At 37.4% G+C, this 19,648-nt stretch overlaps 1 protein-coding gene across 2 annotated transcripts in view; it reads right to left on the bottom strand.

Annotated features, from left to right (window-relative positions):
• Positions 1-280: 280 nt before the first annotated feature.
• AKR1D1 (aldo-keto reductase family 1 member D1) overlaps positions 281-19,648 on the bottom strand; it is a 31,362-nt gene continuing 11,994 nt past the window's right edge. For both annotated transcript variants that reach the window (XM_060020966.1, XM_060020965.1), the window contains 6 exons: positions 16,655-16,732; positions 12,586-12,708; positions 7,095-7,204; positions 6,246-6,411; positions 2,984-3,066; positions 281-465 (listed from right to left, as the gene is read on the bottom strand). In XM_060020966.1, coding sequence (XP_059876949.1) covers positions 423-465; positions 2,984-3,066; positions 6,246-6,411; positions 7,095-7,204; positions 12,586-12,708; positions 16,655-16,732 — 603 coding nt within the window. In that variant the 3' untranslated portion in view covers positions 281-422. The remainder of the gene's footprint in view (positions 466-2,983; positions 3,067-6,245; positions 6,412-7,094; positions 7,205-12,585; positions 12,709-16,654; positions 16,733-19,648) is intronic.

The following is a 19,648-nucleotide window of genomic DNA, read 5'->3' as shown; positions in this document are numbered from 1 at the left end:
CAAGACCACTGCCAGCACACTGGCATGGTCCAGCTCTCCATCCTTGCTGTTGCCCTGTTAACTGCTAAAGAACTCAGACTACCCATGGCAGCAGTATCCGAATTCATGTGTTATTTATCTTCATATGTTGCCTTTGAAGTCTTTTCTAAAGCCTAATATTTTTCTTTCTGAAACCCAGAAGACATTGATTTAATAAAATATTAGCTGATAATTTCCAAGTTATTTCAACAGATTTAAACCTATTTTTTTCCCCCCACATAGCTAAGTCAAAGTCACTTACACTACACAAAAGTTAAGTGTGTCTCCATCACCATTTCATCTGAGGATAGTAAACTCCTTTGATTTCCATAGCTGGAGGAACCACCCAGCCCAAAGTCCTGGCACACATAGAGGGAAAATATCTGTTGCGGAGCTCTCTGAAGTCAGTATTCATCATGAAATGGGTATTCAGGATGGTCACACCACCTGCCAAAACAATTCCCCCGAAGGGAAAAAGTTCACTTCAAATGCTGCATGGCTGTATGTGTTACTAGCATTCTTTGGTAACTTTACCGACCATTCCCTCTTTCTCTTACTCATTCCATTTCTGTTTCGTGCCCATTCTCCTCCCCTGTTTCCCCTTAAGCCAGCACCTTTTACTGAAGCCCCAGATAGCACCCTGGGTGTAAGTGTGGGGTGGGGGGATTGGGGGGAGAAGGCTAGTTGTCTCCACATTAACATTTTCTTAAAACAAAAGCACAGGAGGTGAGCAATACCTGCCTACTTACACACTTTGTCCCAACTTCTTCCTCCTTCTGCTCTCTTGATATAAACTGCCTCCCATTTCAATAAACCACATAAGCATTTCTCTTCAAAACTCTATTATGGGGCTTCCCTGGTGGCGCAGTGGTTGAGAGTCCGCCTGCCGATGCAGGGGACACGGGTTCGTGCCCCGGTCCGGGAAGATCCCACATTCCGCGGAGCGGCTGGGCCCGTGAGCCATGGCCGCTGAGCCTGCGCGTCCGGAGCCTGTGCTCCGGGCCACAACAGTGAGAGGCCCGCGTACCGCAAAAACAAACAAACAAACAAAAAAACTCTATCATGAATCAGTGTCAGTCTCTTCTCAGAGTTTTTACTTGCCCCTATCACTAGGCCTCCTGAGAGTTGAAAGTTTGAGATTTAGAAAGTTGATGACCAGCAAAGTAAGTTTCCATGATGATGATGACAGTGATGATAATGATGAAGCTACCTCTTAAATAAAAATGGCGAAACAGTCTATAGAAGGACTGGAGTGTGTGTGTGCCTGTACTGAAGCACACCTAAGATTTAGTTCTCTGCAAGTACTATGAGCTTTAAATCAAAATATAAAACAAAACCAGAGAAGGCTCTCAAATATCAAGGATCAGCCAGATGAAAAGCAGCAGAACCTTGGCCCAGCATCCCTAAATGATACATTTTTTTGATCAATGGGGCCTAATCTTTGTTTCTCCTTGCTGATTTTTCTAGTTATTTCCAGATGTGATGAGTTATTTTCCCAGTGTTGCTAGAATTAGGTATTAAAAATGTCAAAGGTCAGGCTTCCCTGGTGGTGCAGTGGTTGAGAATCCGCCTGCCAATGCAGGGGAGATGGGTTGGAGCCCTGGTCCGGGAAGATCTCACATACCATGGAGCAACTAAGCCTGTGTCCCACAACTACTGAGCCTGTGCGCCACAATTTCTGAGCCCGCGTGCCACACTACTGAAGTCCGTGCGCCTAGAGCCCGTGCTCCGCAACAAGATAAGCCACTGCAATGAGAAGCCCACGCACCGCAACGAAGAGTAGCCTCTGCTCACCGCAACTAGAGGAAGCCCGCGTGCAGCAACGAGAACCCAACACAGCCATAAATAAATGAATAAAATGTCAAACCAAATAATGTCACTAACCAACTGTAAAAAAACAAAACAAAACAGCATATTGGAGGATTGGCTATCTCTTACTATTTTTAATTTAATGATATTTATTCAATAGAAATAGTTTATCTTCAAGAGCTGTTAATTAACGTGTAAGGGTTAGTTCTGTGTTTGTGTTTACTTTTATGTTCTTGAGGCTAGGAGGTGCTTCTTGATTTCAAATAGTTTTTCCCCTGGAAAATTCACATTAGACAGCTGTTTATTAATTCAGAAATTGATTCAGAAATTCAGTGTTAGCATAGTCCGCACTTTCTGACTCATGAAAAATAGTGGGACCGATAAGATAAGCGCCCAAACTATACGAACCATCTTAACGAGCATTTTCTAAATGCACACTCAAAGAGAAGATTGTAAAAAGAAGAATACTATCCAGGTGATTTCAAGAACTGGAAATATTAATGAAGAATGATTAAGAAGAAAAAATGTGGGTGTGTATGTATACAAATATATACGTGTGTATATATATACATGAACTATATTCTTTTTTTTTATTTTTAAGGCTCTGTAATATTCAGAGAATAAAGGGTTACTTCAGTTGATACTTAAATTTGGCAACACTTCAAAGGAATTTTGCTTGTGGGAAGTCAGACAATAGGTGAAGCCAGAAGCTCCAAATCTTATAGGCAAACATTTGTCTAAAACTCAACCTGGTGCTCTTTCTACTGCACTCTAATGCCTCTCTCCCAGGAATTGTTCTTGTTGACAGCTTTGCTCTAATTTGTGCCCACTTTGATTTCTAAGGAAGAAATAAATATGTTGTTTGCATATCTGTGCTGCTGTTGTATTAACATAACGAAAACTGATTTAATTCTCCTCAATGTTTTTAGCCTGTGATGCCTTAACCTAACCAATGGGAATGTCATAAATGTCAAAAATATTCTTTTAAGCAAAAATGCAGGTTTGTAGGAAGTTCCTAATTCAGAACATGCTGCCCACCGGCCTTTACCCTTGTGCCTTCCATGGACATGGTCCCGGTTCATGAGAGCCTGTTGGTTGACGCTTGACAATCCAACATCACTGCACAGAACCTGATTAATGATCCCCCAGAACTCACATGAGCATTTCCACGAAGCGGACATTTTTATTCAGGTCTTCAATGCCCTTCATTTCTTCTTCAGTGAGAGAAAAGTCAAAGATCTGAAATAACAGAAACAAAAAAACAGACATTTATAATAGTAGAAGATGGGTCAAGCTTGGGATCAGGGAGTGAGGCCAGCAGTGGGAGCCCTTCAAAGATTTATGAACATCTCTGCAAATGTCTTAGAGGAGTTGGGCTAGTGCGGGGGGCCACCCCACCCATGTGGAGGTGGAATTCTTTCTGCCCTTTGTCTTTAAGACAATCCTGCTGGGGACACCTTGCAAGAAATTTCAAATGTTCTGAAACAATACACATTCAGAACATCTCCTAAAAATCTAAAAGTGAAGAATTCTTATTATTTTGGTATAAGATGCTGAACTTTTGATTCTGGACTATGGCCTTCGTGCACTTTTTTTTTTTTTTTTAAACAAAAATATTCCCTAGTCTCTAAATTTGCTTATGTATTTTTTTTAACTTTTAATTTGCTTTGGTTCATCATATTAATCCTTTCTCTTGTCATTTTTAATGTCTCTTTATCTACCTTTTAATTCTAATTACTTTTTCATTTTTTTTTTTAGCTTGTACAGTTTGTACCTTGGTTTTATAATTGTCCTTTATGAACATTTTAATAGTTTATTTTAGCTTATTTATATTTTTAACAGTTGATTTGTTTATAATTTCTCTTATTATTTTATCTTTCTATCCCTTAACTTTTAATTTAGTAATTTACATGCATACATTTTTTTTTTTTTTTTTTTTTTTTTTTTGCGGTACGCAGGCCTCTCACTGCTGTGGCCTCTTCCGTTGCGGAGCACAGGCTCCGGACGCGCAGGCTCAGTGGCCATGGCTCATGAGCCCAGCCGCTCCGCGGCATGTGGGATCTTCCCAGACCAGGGCACAAACCCGTGTCCCCTGCATTGGCAGGCGGACTCTCAACCACTGCGCACCAGGGAAGCCCTACATGAATAAATTTTAATTGTAAAAGTAATACATGAATATATGCTTTTTGTAAAGAAATGAAACACTACAGAAATACATGGACATGTATGGAGTAAAGGAAACAAAAGTGCCTCTTGATACCCACCACCCCAGTGCTATTCCCCTTCCCACAGATTCCTTCCAAACATTCAACACAGCAACAGCAAAATGCAATTGTATCATATTTCTATTATTCTGCAGCTTTATCTCATTCACATAATATGTCTTGGTGATCTTTTCTGTCAAAATATATAGACTGACTTTATTTATTTAACTACTATATCCGTAGTATAGATGTAATACGATTTACTTAGTCATTCCCCCAAGCATTGTTTCCAAGTGGTCTTTTCAGAGCATTCTTTCCTTTGATTATTTATTATCCAAGAATTGGAGTTATGAGATTGTAGAAGGAAATTTATTATAACATAAAAACAGTCATGAATGAACCAGTCACTTATAAAAGAAATCCTTACAAGCTTCCTTTTTCTTTAACACCTTCCCGCACCTAGTAGGGCTATTTGTCACATGACCTCACCTCCTTCAGCACAAGAATAGGGATGTAGCCCAGGGGACCAATCAAGGTATCTTTTTCATTAGACACAGTGATTATTATGGGAGTAGCCAATGACCCATAAAAGGACAAGCAGGGATTGACAGAGACAGAAGCCTTTATCTGTGATCATCTTTACTAAATGTGGGTAACAGATTAACCCATATTAATCTGTGTGTGCCACCATGTGGAGAAAGGGGGTGAGGAGAACTCAATCCTTTTATAAATCATTAGAATACCTGTGTCCAGTCATGTCTGACCTACCCAGGGACTTCCCAGTTATGAGAGCCAATAAATTATGTCTCTTTTTCTTTGGTAAATTTGAATTTCATTCCTTCATGTGGTAGCAAAAAAGCTCTGAAGATAATTGTCTAATATCATGGATGTCTTCCCATGTCAGTACTTATATTTTCACTTTATTATTTAAAAATGGATATAAAAGCACACATACTGTGTGAATTCATTTATTTGAAATTCTAGGAAATGCAAACTAGCCTATGGGGATAGAAAGAAAATCAGTGCTTGCTTGGGATTGGGGACCAGAAGGGATAGATTATAAAAGGGCATGAAGAGACTATCGGAGGTGCTGGATATGTTCATTATCTTGATCGTGGTGATGGTTTCATGGGTGTGTACATATGTCAAAACTTTCCCAATTTTATACTTTATGTTCAGTTCATTGCATTTCAATTACACCTCAGTAGAGTTCTGTTAAAAAAGAAAAATAAATAAAAATGCCTATATACTGTTTCATTGTACAAATATATCATAATTTGTTTTACAATATCCTATTGAAAATTGTTTCCAGTTTTTTTTAGCTGATAAAGTATGCTGTAATAAACATCTGTATATGTGTGCATGAATATGCAAATACATCTATGGGAAAAAGATTGTTGGGTCAATGGACATGTATGTTTGAATTTTGATGGATCTGGAAAAATGACATCCTTCTCCAAATCTTACATCATTTTATGTTTCTAATAGTATTATATGAAACTGCCTGTTTTCCCACACACTGTTAACATTCTGATTATTTTCCTATCTGAGGGGATAAATACTATCTCATTTTTATCTTTAATTATGAGTAAGACAAAAAACAACTTACTTTTGAAATTTAAATTATTAACTGATGGGTAACTGATTAACTCTACATGGTACTTCTCTATGGCTGCATTTACCTAGCAGTTTATTCTTTGGAAGTAGCACAGTAAACTAATCACTCCATTGTCTAGTGGCCTCTTTTCTCACCTATATATATAATGCTGATTACAGATTACTTATAGAGGAAATAAAGGGGGTTGGCATTTATGAAGTCTAAATGATCCTCTTCAATAATTTCCAAATTTGTCCCCAACTTTTTCCAGAGCCATTAAGAAGGTGGAAAGTTGACTGTTATGAATTTCCAATTTTATACCTTCTATTCCTGCTGTGCTGGTGGGGAAGGGAGTAGGTAGTGTCCAGAGTCAATAGGTAAGGAAACAGAAGAAATAAGGGAGCTAGATAGCCTACAAGCAGCAAAGAAATACCTGAATTACTAGGAATTGTCTCAAATTCAGCTAAAATTAAATCCAGGTGTGGGCGGAGGGGGTCGGGGAGCAGGTATAAAATAACATATGAAGGCATTGCAACTTTCTTAATAATCTGAACACAAAATTCTCTCTAAAAAAAATAATACCCTACTTTTTACATTTCCAGAAGCAGTTCTCTTACTTGAAAGTTTTCTTTGATCCTTTCAGGGTTAAAGCTTTTAGGAATGACAACCACTCCTCGCTGGATGTTGAAACGCAAAACAACTTGAGCTGCTGTCTTATTGTATTTTTTCCCCAGTGAGTTTAGAAGTGCATCCTTTAACAAAGGTGGGGAAGACACATTCACCCTTTAAAAAAAAAAATCGAAACATGCATCATATTTAGTCCGAGTAATGAGAACCAGTGGTTTACCAATCACCCTCCTCCTCTGACCCCCATTCACCTGGTAACCTATCCAGAACACTTCAGGTCACCTGTAACCAACTTCTCTGAGTGCAGAGTATTCAGAAGACTTGCTCTTAGTCTGAGAAGATCAAGACAGGCAGATTCAGAGCTGCCTCTTCCAGACGGTAAATAATATTGCTTTGATGGATCTTATAGAGAGAATGGGGTTGGAAGTAGGCATACAGGGGAAGGCAAGAAGACTGAAGTAGAAGAAACAAAGGCACAACTCTTGGAATCATCTTAGAGTAGAAGAATTTCTACTTAAGTCTGTGGAATGCATCACAGTAGAAGTGTTGCCACTGAATACAGAGATTTCAAAAATTTCGGAATATGGCCATAGAGACTCTTTGTCAAATAATAAGGTACTGGTAGGCACTTCTACAGGTAGAGTCTAATCAATTATTACAACACCTCAGTGAGGAAGGTTTTGTTAGCTCTAATTTGCATATGTGGAGAATGACTTGAAGAAATTACTTCCTTAAGATCACACAGCTGAATAGAGTCATTTCAGTCAAGGAATTTACATTAGCCTCATACTCTACACCAAGGAAATATACTTCCTGAGGAGACAGACAGCATTACTTACCAGGATGGATTCCTAGAGGTCCCCAAAGGGCTGTATGCAATAATGACAATGTCATGTTGTTGGCAAAATTTCAAGAGTTTTGGCTGGGTGAAATATGGATGGCATTCAACCTATGTGGTTGCATTGGAGAGCAGAGCACAAAATTAAGGGCTTTTGGATGAATGCAATTTTATATAGTTTGTAAAAAGTTCTTCAATAAAATCGATTGAAAAGTATTCTGGATAGCAAGGCAAATCTTACATATTTTTCCCAACAAGGAAGTTTACATTGTTTATATATCGGTGAGATGAATTAAAACAAGGTTAGTGAGGTCACCATCTGTGGGTTAATCCTAAAATAACTGGGGAACAAATTCAATTTTTACAGCTATCAGTTTAAAACTTTAAGTGAACAGATTCAATTATTTATAGTAAATATTCTAGCAAATACAGTTTTCCATAACAAACACGCAGTCTCAAGGTTCACATTACAGTCTTGGTAAATAGAAGTGACATGTTGCAGAAGCCCTCTGTCCCTCACTATCAAACATCTAAGAATATTTTCACAAGAGGTAGAGTGTGTATAAAACTAAATTTACAGATGAATTTTGTCTTCTTGGTGGAGAGTTCTTTACACCAAGTGTAGGCCTAGTTTCATTTTCTGTACCTTACTGACAGGATTCCTGCACTAAAAACACATGTGTCAACAAAAGTTCTTCTCAAAGTTTCTTCTTAAACACTATGGTAGTTTTTGACCTACGTGTTTGCTTTCTTTTTAATTAAAATCAACCAAGTCTTAATTAAAATATTTTAAGTATATAATTATTATTTTCACTATCTAAAGTATTAAATACTTGACAAGTTACATTTCTAGAAGGCACAAGAAAATGCTACTGATGAAGTGGAAAGGTAAACTGGAACTCTTAGAGGTGGGTCTTCTTTCCTTTTTCTAATTTGATAAACTTTCTTTTTCCCCCTTGTCAGTTTCTCCCATTTCTTCTTTTTCCCCTGCCCCCTCATAATCTTGATCCCTCCTTTTCCCTAAGACACTTTTGTTTTCTCTCCCACTTGGGAACATTTCTTAATTCTAAAAAGTGACACACAGTGTCCACAGTACAGTAGTCCCTAGGTATTCACGTAGGATTGGTGCCAGGACACACCCCCCACCCCAGCAAACACCAAAATCCAGAGATGCTCAAGTCCATTCTATGAAATGGTGCAGTACAGTGGGCCCTCTATATTTGCGGGTTCTGCATCCATGGCTATGGAGGGTGGACTGTATTTCTTTCCCTTACCCTCTCCCACTCCTAGCATCACTCTCCCCCTTTGGTCTCTTTCTCATTTTCTATCTTATTGGTACACTAATCTTTTCAAACAATTTTTTTCTTTTTTATCAGGTCACGTCATCACTTAAAGACTAAGTGTGAATTCCTTACTTTCGTGCCTGCCTGCCTGCACCAAACACATTTACTTCTCCCCACAGGGACTCCTTTCTAATCAGCTGGAGTGCTGTTATGGTCTCTGGCCTAAATATGTGTACGCACATGTGTATATAGCATGTGTATTTACCTATATACATATATATGTGTGTGTGTATACATATATATATATAAACACAAAATGTATACATAATAAGGCTAATACAATTAAAAAATAAAACAAACAGGAATATCCATTCTGTGAACAAATTCAGGAGTTTACAGAAAGTTGCATTGGGCAACATACTAGAAACCGTACTCAACAAAAATTTGAGTTAATGTAATATAAACTCAAATATATAATATAATATGTAATATAACAAAGATCTTTGCATAGATAGTTTTTTGATAAAAAACTTGAGGGCATATGGCTAAAGGACCACTCAGTGAAGGAAATTCTAGGGATGGAGGTGAGGGTGGGAGTGGGAGAGGGTAGGCTAACATGACCCAAGTGCGTATGACCTCAGAGAGTCACACTCCTTCTCTTCAGAGCATCTGTCTCAGTTTCCAATTACATATAACTTTGCTGACTTCATTAGTGTATGATCCACGAGAGCAAGGACTATATCTGTCTTTGGTCACTTTTGCATGCCTAGAACCTAGCACAGTGCCTGGCATAAGGCAGGTGCTTGATGACCATTTGTTGAATGAGTGAAAACAAGAGTCATACAGCGAGGACAAAGCCAGAATCTTAGGAAACATCACTCTTGATGCTGCAGACTGTTGTAGGCTGGGCTTCGTATGGGGTACAGCTGGTCATTTCTGGCTGGGAGCGGATGCTCAGTTTAAGGTAGAGGGTGGTGATGGTTCCTGATGTTGCAGGGCTTTGATGTCATCCTTATTTCTAAGGAGAAGGGTACCTAAGCACACTTGCCTTCTTCTTTGCTAGGGACTGCTTAGAGCCCTTTGTGAATGAGCCAGTGGAGCTGCAGTATTTACTTTTCCTTGTTTGCTAGGTAAAACCGATGTAAGTCGTCAGCGTCTTGGTGTGTCCGGGGTTTTACAACACCCTTTGGTAATGCTGTAGTTTTAGATATCAAAATCTCATAGGGTGAAGTTAAGAAGCTGGACAGAATCCATGAAGGAAAATAGCAAAAGTCCTTTCATTAATTAACCCAACCTCTTCTGTCTTTCCATGAAAAACTGCATTGAATTTTCATTTCATTAATGAAGTCACTCAACAACTATTTACTAATTTCTGTGTCAGGACACCTGTGAGTTAGGCATGGTGAATAGGATCAGGAAAAGCTGAAGAATGTGGAAAGTTTCCTTACTCCTTCCCTTCTTCTTTCCTTCCCTCCGTCCCTCCTTACCTCCCTTCTTTCCTTCGTTCCTAGAGTTAGGTGTTGCAACTTTGTATGAGATTAAATGGCTTGAGATAGATCCACAGTCCCCTTTGAACTGGGCTGGGAGAGCACTGTATGACGCTAGGAAGGCTTTCAGACAGTCTAAGCCAGGGGCGGAGCCTGGAGGGACATTGCTTCAGATGGACATCATAGGGAGTACTAAGGAATCTTGGATTGCTCAAGCTCTGAGAACGACTATAGAGTGAGGTTATATTCTATGTCAATTTGTTCACGAAGTCAATGAAAAATATAAAATTTTGCAAATTTCACGTTAGATTTAGTCTAATGGGAAAATTAGTTTTGAAATATGTGAATTTTGAATCAGGCAAGCCTTCAGGTATGTATCCCTTGCACATGAAATGTGTCCACTCTGTCTAATGCCCAAAATATGCTCACCATATTCCTGGGTTGAAAGCTGCTCATTTTGTATCTCTGGAGTAGAGATGGTCCTACCAGGGCATAGGGTCATGGCTGGTGGCTGGGAGACCTGCACTTTGACCTTGCCAGCTCTAGAGTTTTGACATATTCTGCTTTCAGACACGACAGGACACATGAATAGGTTCAGGCTATGATCTTCCAACAAGCCTTGATTCTCTTTCAGGGTATATTTGTGAAGCTGATCGACATTCTTGTGCCAACAGATCAGGGTATTTCCTCCTTGGCATGAGGAAACACACTGTCAAATTTTCACTATTTTTCATTCTCAGGTCGAAAATCACCATCTGTCTCTGTGCATTTGTAAGAAGAAAGCTGCTTGTCACTTCAACATTTTTAGAACAAAATATTGTTCTTAGGGGTGCAGGAAGGAGATGTGAAGGATATGCTGGGTAGGGGATTGGTTAGGAATAAAGGGATGGATTGAGATCAACGAGGAAGGCAAATGTTGTTGCTCTCTGTTCCTGAGAGCATATGATATAGCGCTAGCTGAGGTATCAGTTTGGAAGTGGTACTTCTAAATATGGCAACACTTCTATTTAGCTGTGGGCTACTGTCATGATGTAGGTAATTCATTTTTTCTGTTATGAATCCTTTTGAGTTTCTAATAACAATGAATTCAACAAACAAGTCCACCATAATCCAAGTTTGTGAATATTTACCAGTTCCAAGAGCATTTTTTAGTGCAGCTTAATGTTTTATGAAGTAGAGGGAAGAGGATGTCATATCCCCATTTAACAATGGTATTTTGTTGTGATTATAAGAGTAATATATGCTCACTGCAGAAGACTTGAAATACAGAAAAGCATAAAGAAGAAAACAAAATTTACTTGTAAAATTCACAGCCAGAGATAGCCACGGTTAGCATTTTGATGTATTTCTTTCCAATATTTGCACTTTTTAAATAATATAATCGCCTTCAAACTGTATTACGTTTTGTATCCTGGTCTTTCCACTTAATATCGTGGCCATTTCTCTTTTCCTCAAGAGTGATTCAAGAACATTTTTTGTTAAGATTTCACATATTATAAATGTTTTAAAGTTTATGTAAACATTCCCTGAATTTTTCATATTTATGTTGTTTCCTTTTTGGTGTTTTTTTTTTTTTTTTTTTTTGCCATGATAAACAGTGCTGCGACAAACACACACATAAAGTGCTGTGACAAACACACATATGGGTGTTCTGATTTTTTTTCACAAGGATGGATTCCTAGAAATAGAAAACTAAACACTTTTTAAGACGCTTGCTACTTATTGCAAAATTGCTTTTCAGGAAGGTTGAACCAATTTGCATTTGCCAGCACTCCATCACTTGCTTACATGGAACACTATATTAAAAAATAAAACAGAAACTTTGCTAATTTGATACACAATACAAAATTACACTTAAATTTAAATTTCCATAATTACTAGAGCAGCTAAATATTTTTCATATGTTTATCAGTCTTGCAATCTGTCTTCTGTGACTTTCTGTTCATTTCTTTTGAGCCTTAGTATTTTTCTCATTGATTTTTATTAGGCTTTTAATTCGTAAGGACATGATCCCCTTTTTCTGTTATATTTTTAGATATAATCATCTAATTTTGTTTGCTCTTTGTTTCTAAAATTTTTAGTGTTTAACATTTTTACACTATTACATGTATTGGTTTTCTTTATAACTTTCCCATGGCTTCCCTTTCTATCCATAGCTCCAGAAAACTAAAATTCTTTTGTAGTATTCACAAATAATTTCTTGTTTCTTCTTTAACGCCTGATCAAAGGGACACTTTGGAGTATAACATGAGGCAAAGATCTATATTTGTTACTATATAACTATCAATTTTCCCCACACTATTCACTGAAAAATCAATTCCTTTGTCATTAGTTTGTGCTATTTTATTTTACATTAAGTTTTTATTTTATTTGAGACTGTTTCTAAGGTATTTCTTATTTTCTATTTATTTGTATGTTGGTTCTTGTGTAACCTTACATTATTTTAAATACTCTGTGTGTCAATGTCTGGTAGGTTTTGTTCCCCTACATTATTATTTTTCTTCAGAAAAAGTTTGGGTTACTTTTTGGATTTGGACTTTCAAATCTTTTTTCTTAAGAGACATAAATTGACTTGCCCACGGTCTAATGATGAGATACACGTAAAGTGACCACAAGACTCCCTGACTCCTAGTCCAGGATTCTTTCTGTTGAGTAATGGATCCTCCCACATTCCCCACTCCCCACACCCCCCCCTCCCCTCCCTCCCCTTGTCAAGCTGTACCTGGTTGCTGACTGGCTTATGCTTAAGTCCTGGTTTGTTCAGAATAAGCTCCAGCTGCCTACGGTTAAAATTGGATACACCGAGGGATTTCACCAAGCCAGCATCTTTGCAAGCTTCTAAAGCCTGTAGGGTAAGAGCAAATGGGTCAAGAAAGAAATCTCAACACAAGCAGGAATAAACATTTATAAAGGTGACTGTGCATTCTTTAAAAAGTAAAGTCCCCGGGTATATTAATAGGCATTCTGTGAACTAAAGAAAAGTGGAGGAGATAGGCAGGAATTCTGTAATTGAATGATTTTGGGGAAATGTTGTATATCATATCTTCCTCTTGTATTTTCATAATGTATACCAGCATGATAATAATGATCTTATTTCTTAAAATTTGTTGAGGTTTTCTTTATGGTACAGTACCTGAAAATTTTTATGTGTCTGGTATGTGTGGAAAATGTATATTCTCCTATTTTTGGATACAGATCCTTCTTGTTTCTCTCTCTCACATACACATGCATTATATAGAAGATTAGGTCTAGCTTTTCCTGGCTTTTCAATAATTTAGAGAAATATATCAGAAATCTCCCACTGTAACAGTGGATTTACCAGTGTCTTTCTGTATTCTATCGATTTTTGCTTTATATATTTTGAAGATATTTTATTTGGTAGATATGTGTTTAAGACTGATATATCTTCTTAGTAAATTAAATCTTTATCATTATGGTTTTTGCACTTCCCTATACATTTTAGAATCAGCTTTTCAATTTCCTTTGGGATAGTCATTGGGATTGCACTGAATCTATCCATGAATTAGGGGGGAATTAACAAATTATCTGTATTCAATCTTTCCATCAAAGAACATGGTACAGTTCTCTATTTGTTCAAATTAACAAAAATCCTCTCAGTAAAATATTGTAGTTTTAACTATATGTCTTGCATAGATTTTGTTAAATTTATCTCTAAATATTTAACATTGTTTTTAAAAAATTCCATTTCCAATTGTGTGTTGCTACATATAGATTCAGATTTTGTTATTTTTTCTTTATCTTACGGGTTATTTACACGTATCTTCTTAGTTTCCAAATATATGATGATTTTTCAGATATATATATATATATTTTTCAGATATATTTTTGTTATTGACTCAAATTTAATTCCAATGTCATCAGACAGCCTACTTTGCATGAAGAGTATCTTTTTTTTTTTTTTTTTTTTTTTGCGGTACGCGGGCCTCTCACTGCTGTGGCCTCTCCCGCTGCGGAGCACAGGCTCCAGACGCACAGGCTCAGCGGCCATGGCCCATGGGCCCAGCCGCCCCGCGGCATGTGGGATCTTCCCGGACCGGGGCACGAACCCATGTCCCCTGCATCGGCAGGCGGACTCTCAACCACTGCGCCACCAGGGAAGCCCTAAGAATATTTTTAAATGTATTGAGATCCATTTTATGTCTCAGAAAATGAACTATTTTGTGAAGTATTCCATGTGCACTAGAAAAATAGCATTCTGTTATATTTTGGAAAAGTATTCTATAAATATCAATTAGGTCAAGTTGTTTGATAATGTTTAAGTTCCTATATTCTATAGACTTTCTGTCTACTTATTATCTCAATTATCAAGAGAGAGGTTTTGAAATCTCTGACTAGATTATTCTTTTTCTCTTTTCACTACTCTTAGTTTTGCTTCATGTATTTTGGAGTTCTGTTTTTAGGTGCATAGATGTTTAGGATTGAACCGTTTATTATTATAAAACAAAATTCCTTATCCCTGGTAACACTCTTTGCTCTGAAATTTTTGTTGATATTAAAATGGTTACTCCAGCTCTCTTTTGATTACTGTCAGCCTAGTACATCTTATTCTAGACTTTCACTTTTTTTTTAACCTTTTACTTTCAACCTATTTGTTTTATTATTTATTTATTATTTAAAAAATTTTTGGCTGCGTTGGGTCTTTGCTGCTGTGTGCAGGCTTTCTTTAGTTGTGGTGAGCAGGGGCTAGTCTTCGTTGCGGTGTGCAGGCTTCTCATTGTGGTGGCTTTCTCTTGTTGCTGAGCACGGGTTCTAGGTATGCGGGTTTCAGTAGTTGCAGCATGCAGGCTCAGTAGTTGTGGCGTGTGCTCTCTAGAGCGCAGGCTCAGTAGTTGTGGCGCATGGGCTTAGTTGTGTGTCTTATTATTTAAAATGAGTTTCTTGTATATAATATATGGTGGGGTTTTGCCTTTTATCCATTCTGAAAACCTCTGCATTTTAACTGGGTTGTTTAGGCTCTTTACATACACTGTGATTATTGACACCACTGAATTTAAATCCCCCATATTGCTATTTATTTTCTGTTTTTCCCATCTATTCATTTCCCCTTTTTTCTTATTTTCCTGCCTTCTCTTAGACTGATTATTTTTTATCATTTCATTTTGTCTCCTTTACTGGCTTGTTTGCTATACTCCGGAAGTTTTAACATTTTCTCTTTATGTTTGACATCCTGAAATTTCACTATAAAGCATCCAGGTATGGGTTTCTTTCTCTTTCCTCTTTGGTAATTCATGCCTTTTCAACATCTCTGGGTTTTTTCTTCAATTGTTACTTCCTTTTCTTTCTTTTTTTCTAAGACTTCTATTGTGTGGATACTGGAAATTCTAATTTTATGATTTACATCTCTTAGCTTTTCATATTTCACATTTAAAATTTTTTCTTGTCCTTTCCTTCTTCACTTGGGAGATTTCCTCATTCTGATCTTTTAAGCCGATCATCTTTTCCTTATCTGTACCCATTCTATTTTTATCCCATCTACTGCACTGTTTTTATTTTTCATAATTATTATTTTTGCTTGTTTTAAAAAAAAGTTTTCTTGTTCTTATTTCATATTGCTGATATCTTTCTTTTATCTCCTTGAATATATTAATTGGCTAATTAAAAAGTTCTTGGTCCTCTGTTCTGTTTTTGTTGCGATATGTAATTGAGATATGTTGTTTCCTTGCGAAATAAATGCCTTGTTATTTTGGGCTCTGAGCTCATTTTCTCCTGAGGATATTAGGTACACTGTGAGGCAGTCCCTTAGAGGAGAATGCCAAACTCCAATCCTAGTCAGCTCCAATGAGGTCAGGAGTGAGTGTATGGTCTTTCGGGTGGAGAGCCCCAGACAGTAGAAAACACAGTCAGTGCCTCCTCACCCCTCAAAACAAGCCACAGTTCAGATCCTCAGCTGTAACCTAAACAGGGGGAAGTCTATTAGAATGAGACGATCATTAGAGTATCATTTCCAGCCTTTGGAGTTTGAATTGGGAGAGGCAGGAAACAACTGCCAGAGGTCAGGCAGAGACTTATGTTTTTATCAGCTTCTCACAAGTGCAAGATTCCAGTGCTGCTCTGACTTGATTCCTGAAGACATCTGAACACGAGTCCTAAGTGTCTACATGTGTGGAGTGTGTCCCAAGGCTATAGCAAGAGAGAAATAAGAGCAAAAATAACTCCGATAGTTCCTCTCCTATATTATCTTAGTGGTTGCTGAGTTGCTTTTCACTCTAGGTAAAAGCTTCCGTATAACCTCATAAACAAACCAGTTCAAAATATCTGTACCTGCCTCCCACCTAAATCCATAAGGGTTTTCGCATTATTTTCCCCTAGTTTCTCACTCTTATAATCTTGGGGAAAGAGCCAGCAGCCTGCTCAGAAATGGCACCAGAATTGCTTTTCAGTTTTTCATATATTATTTTACATTTGTTTCTTTTAGACATCATATTACTGATTTTTAAAAATTCAATTTGAGAAACCAAAAATTTGTGAGTTTATCTCATTTATATATTTTTATTTACTGTTACAGTAGAACTTATTTCCTTTACTTTATTTTTCCTCCCACACTTCTCTCTTCCTTATCTTTGGCATTCTTCTCTTCCATCAAAGCAAAATCAAACACTTTTCAGCACTCAGAAGTGGAGATTTTATACATCTTTGCTCGTGGTTAGAAATACCTGACTACTACTTTTCATTGGGAGTAAAGGTTACAACTCTCCGTAAATCGAATAGGAATAACCAGATCACAATTTAAAAATGTACTCTTTTAACATAAGAGGCCCACTTGAACTCACCTCCCAAGTGGCACACAGATTTGACTTGTGATATAACCATTTGCCATTTTCATCTTTAGGATAGAATTCATCTCCAGGCTGTTAAAAAAGAAAAAGAAAATGAAAAAGTGTAGTTAACTTTATTTATATCTGGGGATTGAAATGATGGAATTTAAGTTGTCAGTATTCCAATATACCCGGGCCCTGGGAAACCAATTCAAGATATATATATATATATATTTTTTTTTCCCCCTCCCCCTGTGGAACTGTCCAGAAATTCATTTGTCCAACATATATGACACATTAGTCTCATTCTCTCACCCCAGCATTCATTATTCTTTATTTATTGACAGATTATTGTTGTTCTTAAGCCATGAAGTTCTCTCTTAATGATAAAATTTCTCATTGAAGAAAAGTAAAAGTTGAGAATTAGGACTTTTAGACTCAGTGTTTGGATAGTCTATCCTGGCCAAAGTTGAGGACAGCAAATTTCTTACTCTTATAAGAAACCAGAGGTCATCACTAAGGCTGAGAGGAGGAAATTCTTCAGCTAAGTATAGTTGAGGAATGCAATATTCCTTAAGTATAAGGGAAATGCATAGCACATTACTTCTCAGGTCTGGCTAATCGCCCCATGGTTCTTTTCTTACCCTTTTTGGGCCCTCCAGGAATTCAGCATCTTTTTTTCTACCTCATACACTATGTAAGTGTCAAACCTCCTCCTCTAACTTTTGGATGATACTTTCCCAATGAAGATTGACTATGGTGTGGAAATTGTCTTTCAGATTTCTCCTTTTTTGCTATATTTAAAAATGGGACCCATCTCTTATGGGCCTGGAAATGGGATAGAAATAAAAGATAATTTCTAGACTCCTTGAGTGGATGGTGGTAATCATTTCCTGAGGTTGGACAAGGAATTGAGAGTTTTGTTTTGGATAGTTTGAGTTTGAAATGACTGTTGGACAGTCAAGTGGATATTTGAAGAGAACAGAGAAGTCTCAGAGAGTGGCTCAGAGAGAGATCATGGGTACAGATAAAATTTGGGAGTCCTCAGCATATAAAATGGTATTCAATCCATGCAACTGGATGAAATCACCTATAGAGAGAGTACGGCTCAGTAAGACAAGAATATTGAGGATAAAGCACTGGGCAAAACATTTGGAGTTTGGCAGAGAAGAAGCTGTCAAAGAATCACCAGAGGGTGATATCATAGAAGCCATGAGATGAAAATGTTTAAAGAAGGAGGCAGTAGTCAACTGTGCTGGAAGAGATCAAATAAAATATGAGGACAAAGTGTCTACTGGATTTGGTTGGTGGCATAGAAGTCTTTGTAGACCTTGATAATAGGAATTTTTTGTTGTTGAAAATCAAGCAATTGGATAAAATCCATTATATTCTTAAAAATTTTCCCTAATTTTTCGCTTTGCCATCTCACCTGAATTAATCTTTCACCTGGTGATAACAATTTCTCCATGCCCTCTTTAGCAAAGATAATTTCACCTCAATTTTCTTCTATTTCACCGAGAGCAGGAAAAAGACTCCTTTCTCCTCAAAGCCATGTAATCATTCATATTAACTACCCTGGTTACCTCTGATTTCTAAGCCCTTTGACCTTCTCAACACTTACGAGGCTTATTTCCACTCCAGACTCCCTCCATATTTCTTGCTTTTTGCACTTCCTAATTTTACTTCTGACCTGAAATGGCTTTATATCTCCATTATGAACTCTCACTATTAATAGTTTTTACTCTCCCAAATTTTAATTAAGTCCTCTCCAAGTCTGAACCCATGTTAGATATTTCTATGATGTTCCACTGTGCTTACTTTACTAATCCCTTCATTTGGATAAACTCATTGTCTTTTTCCTCCTTTCCTGCTCCTGACTGTAAGGCATTATTAGAAGAATAACTCAACCCTCTAAAAACCCATGCTATTGACCTTCATTCCTGTTTAGCAATAACTTCATCTTTTTAAAATGTCTTATCATGATTTTTTGTACTTTTTGTTGTTCTAAAATTGTGTCTGCTTATTAACTTTATATTTAAAAAATAACAAAGTGGTAAAATATTTTAGCGAGAAAGGTTTTTCTTTAAAAAGAATCATGAGATTCAAAAAGCAAGTGATATTTTGGCTTCAAAGACTGATTTCTCAATTACAGGAAGTACAGGTTCAGTTGGGAGGTAATGTCACTATACTGTGTAATTTCTCACTGTTAAAAATTTACCTTCTCTGTGTCCTTGAGCCTTGATCCTATTTAAGAATAGAAATAGAATTCCTTTATTTACCTTCTCCAAAAAGATTTTACAAGTCATTAGTTAGCCACAGAGGAGTAAATTTCATTTTCTCACTTTTAAATACAGGTTCTTTCCAAATCTGTAAGACTCAGCTTAGAACTCTGTCATTTGAATAAGAATCGAAGTTAGTTGAGTGAGGAGAAGGGCTAAGGTCAAAATCCCAAGAGCCTGAAATAAAAAAATCACTGTAGTCCACAGGACATTGCGATTATTAGGCTTGCGAGGATAAGGCAGAGGGTAGTGTAGTATAAGGGAACACGTATAAGATTGGCATCAGGCGACCCAGGATCTGGTTCCAATTCTGATGGACTTTAATCCTAGTAGTTCATTGCTTTTCTCTTCTGTGAAATGAGGTTTTTGGGATATATAATTGCTAAGGTCACATCTTGGATGTGACCACAGAGGAGAGTTAATAAGGAAGGTGCTTCCAGAGAACAGAACGGGGCAGCCAGGTTGGCTGTGTAAAGAAATTCTGGCCACTGCAATGGCAGGGAGTCCTTGTCTTTCCTGTCCAGCAGGATCTGGTTTACCTCATGGACAAGTGGTCAGTTTTGTTTTTCAATCTCTCCTTCCCTCAGTGAAACTTTAAAGCAGCTGCTGCTCTTCAGCAGTGTATACTGGGTGTGTTGGTGGTGGTTAAACTGAGTCCGTATATGGAGAAAGTTCAAGGAAGGAGTGCATTTGAGTTAGAGGAATAGATATCACCTAGAGGTCCTGATCT

Source organism: Delphinus delphis, chromosome 9 (assembly GCF_949987515.2).
Source record: "Delphinus delphis chromosome 9, mDelDel1.2, whole genome shotgun sequence".
Classification (NCBI taxonomy): Eukaryota; Metazoa; Chordata; class Mammalia; order Artiodactyla; family Delphinidae; genus Delphinus; species Delphinus delphis.
The sequence above is the reverse complement of the archived record's forward strand: the minus strand, read 5'-3'. Positions and strand labels throughout refer to the sequence as shown.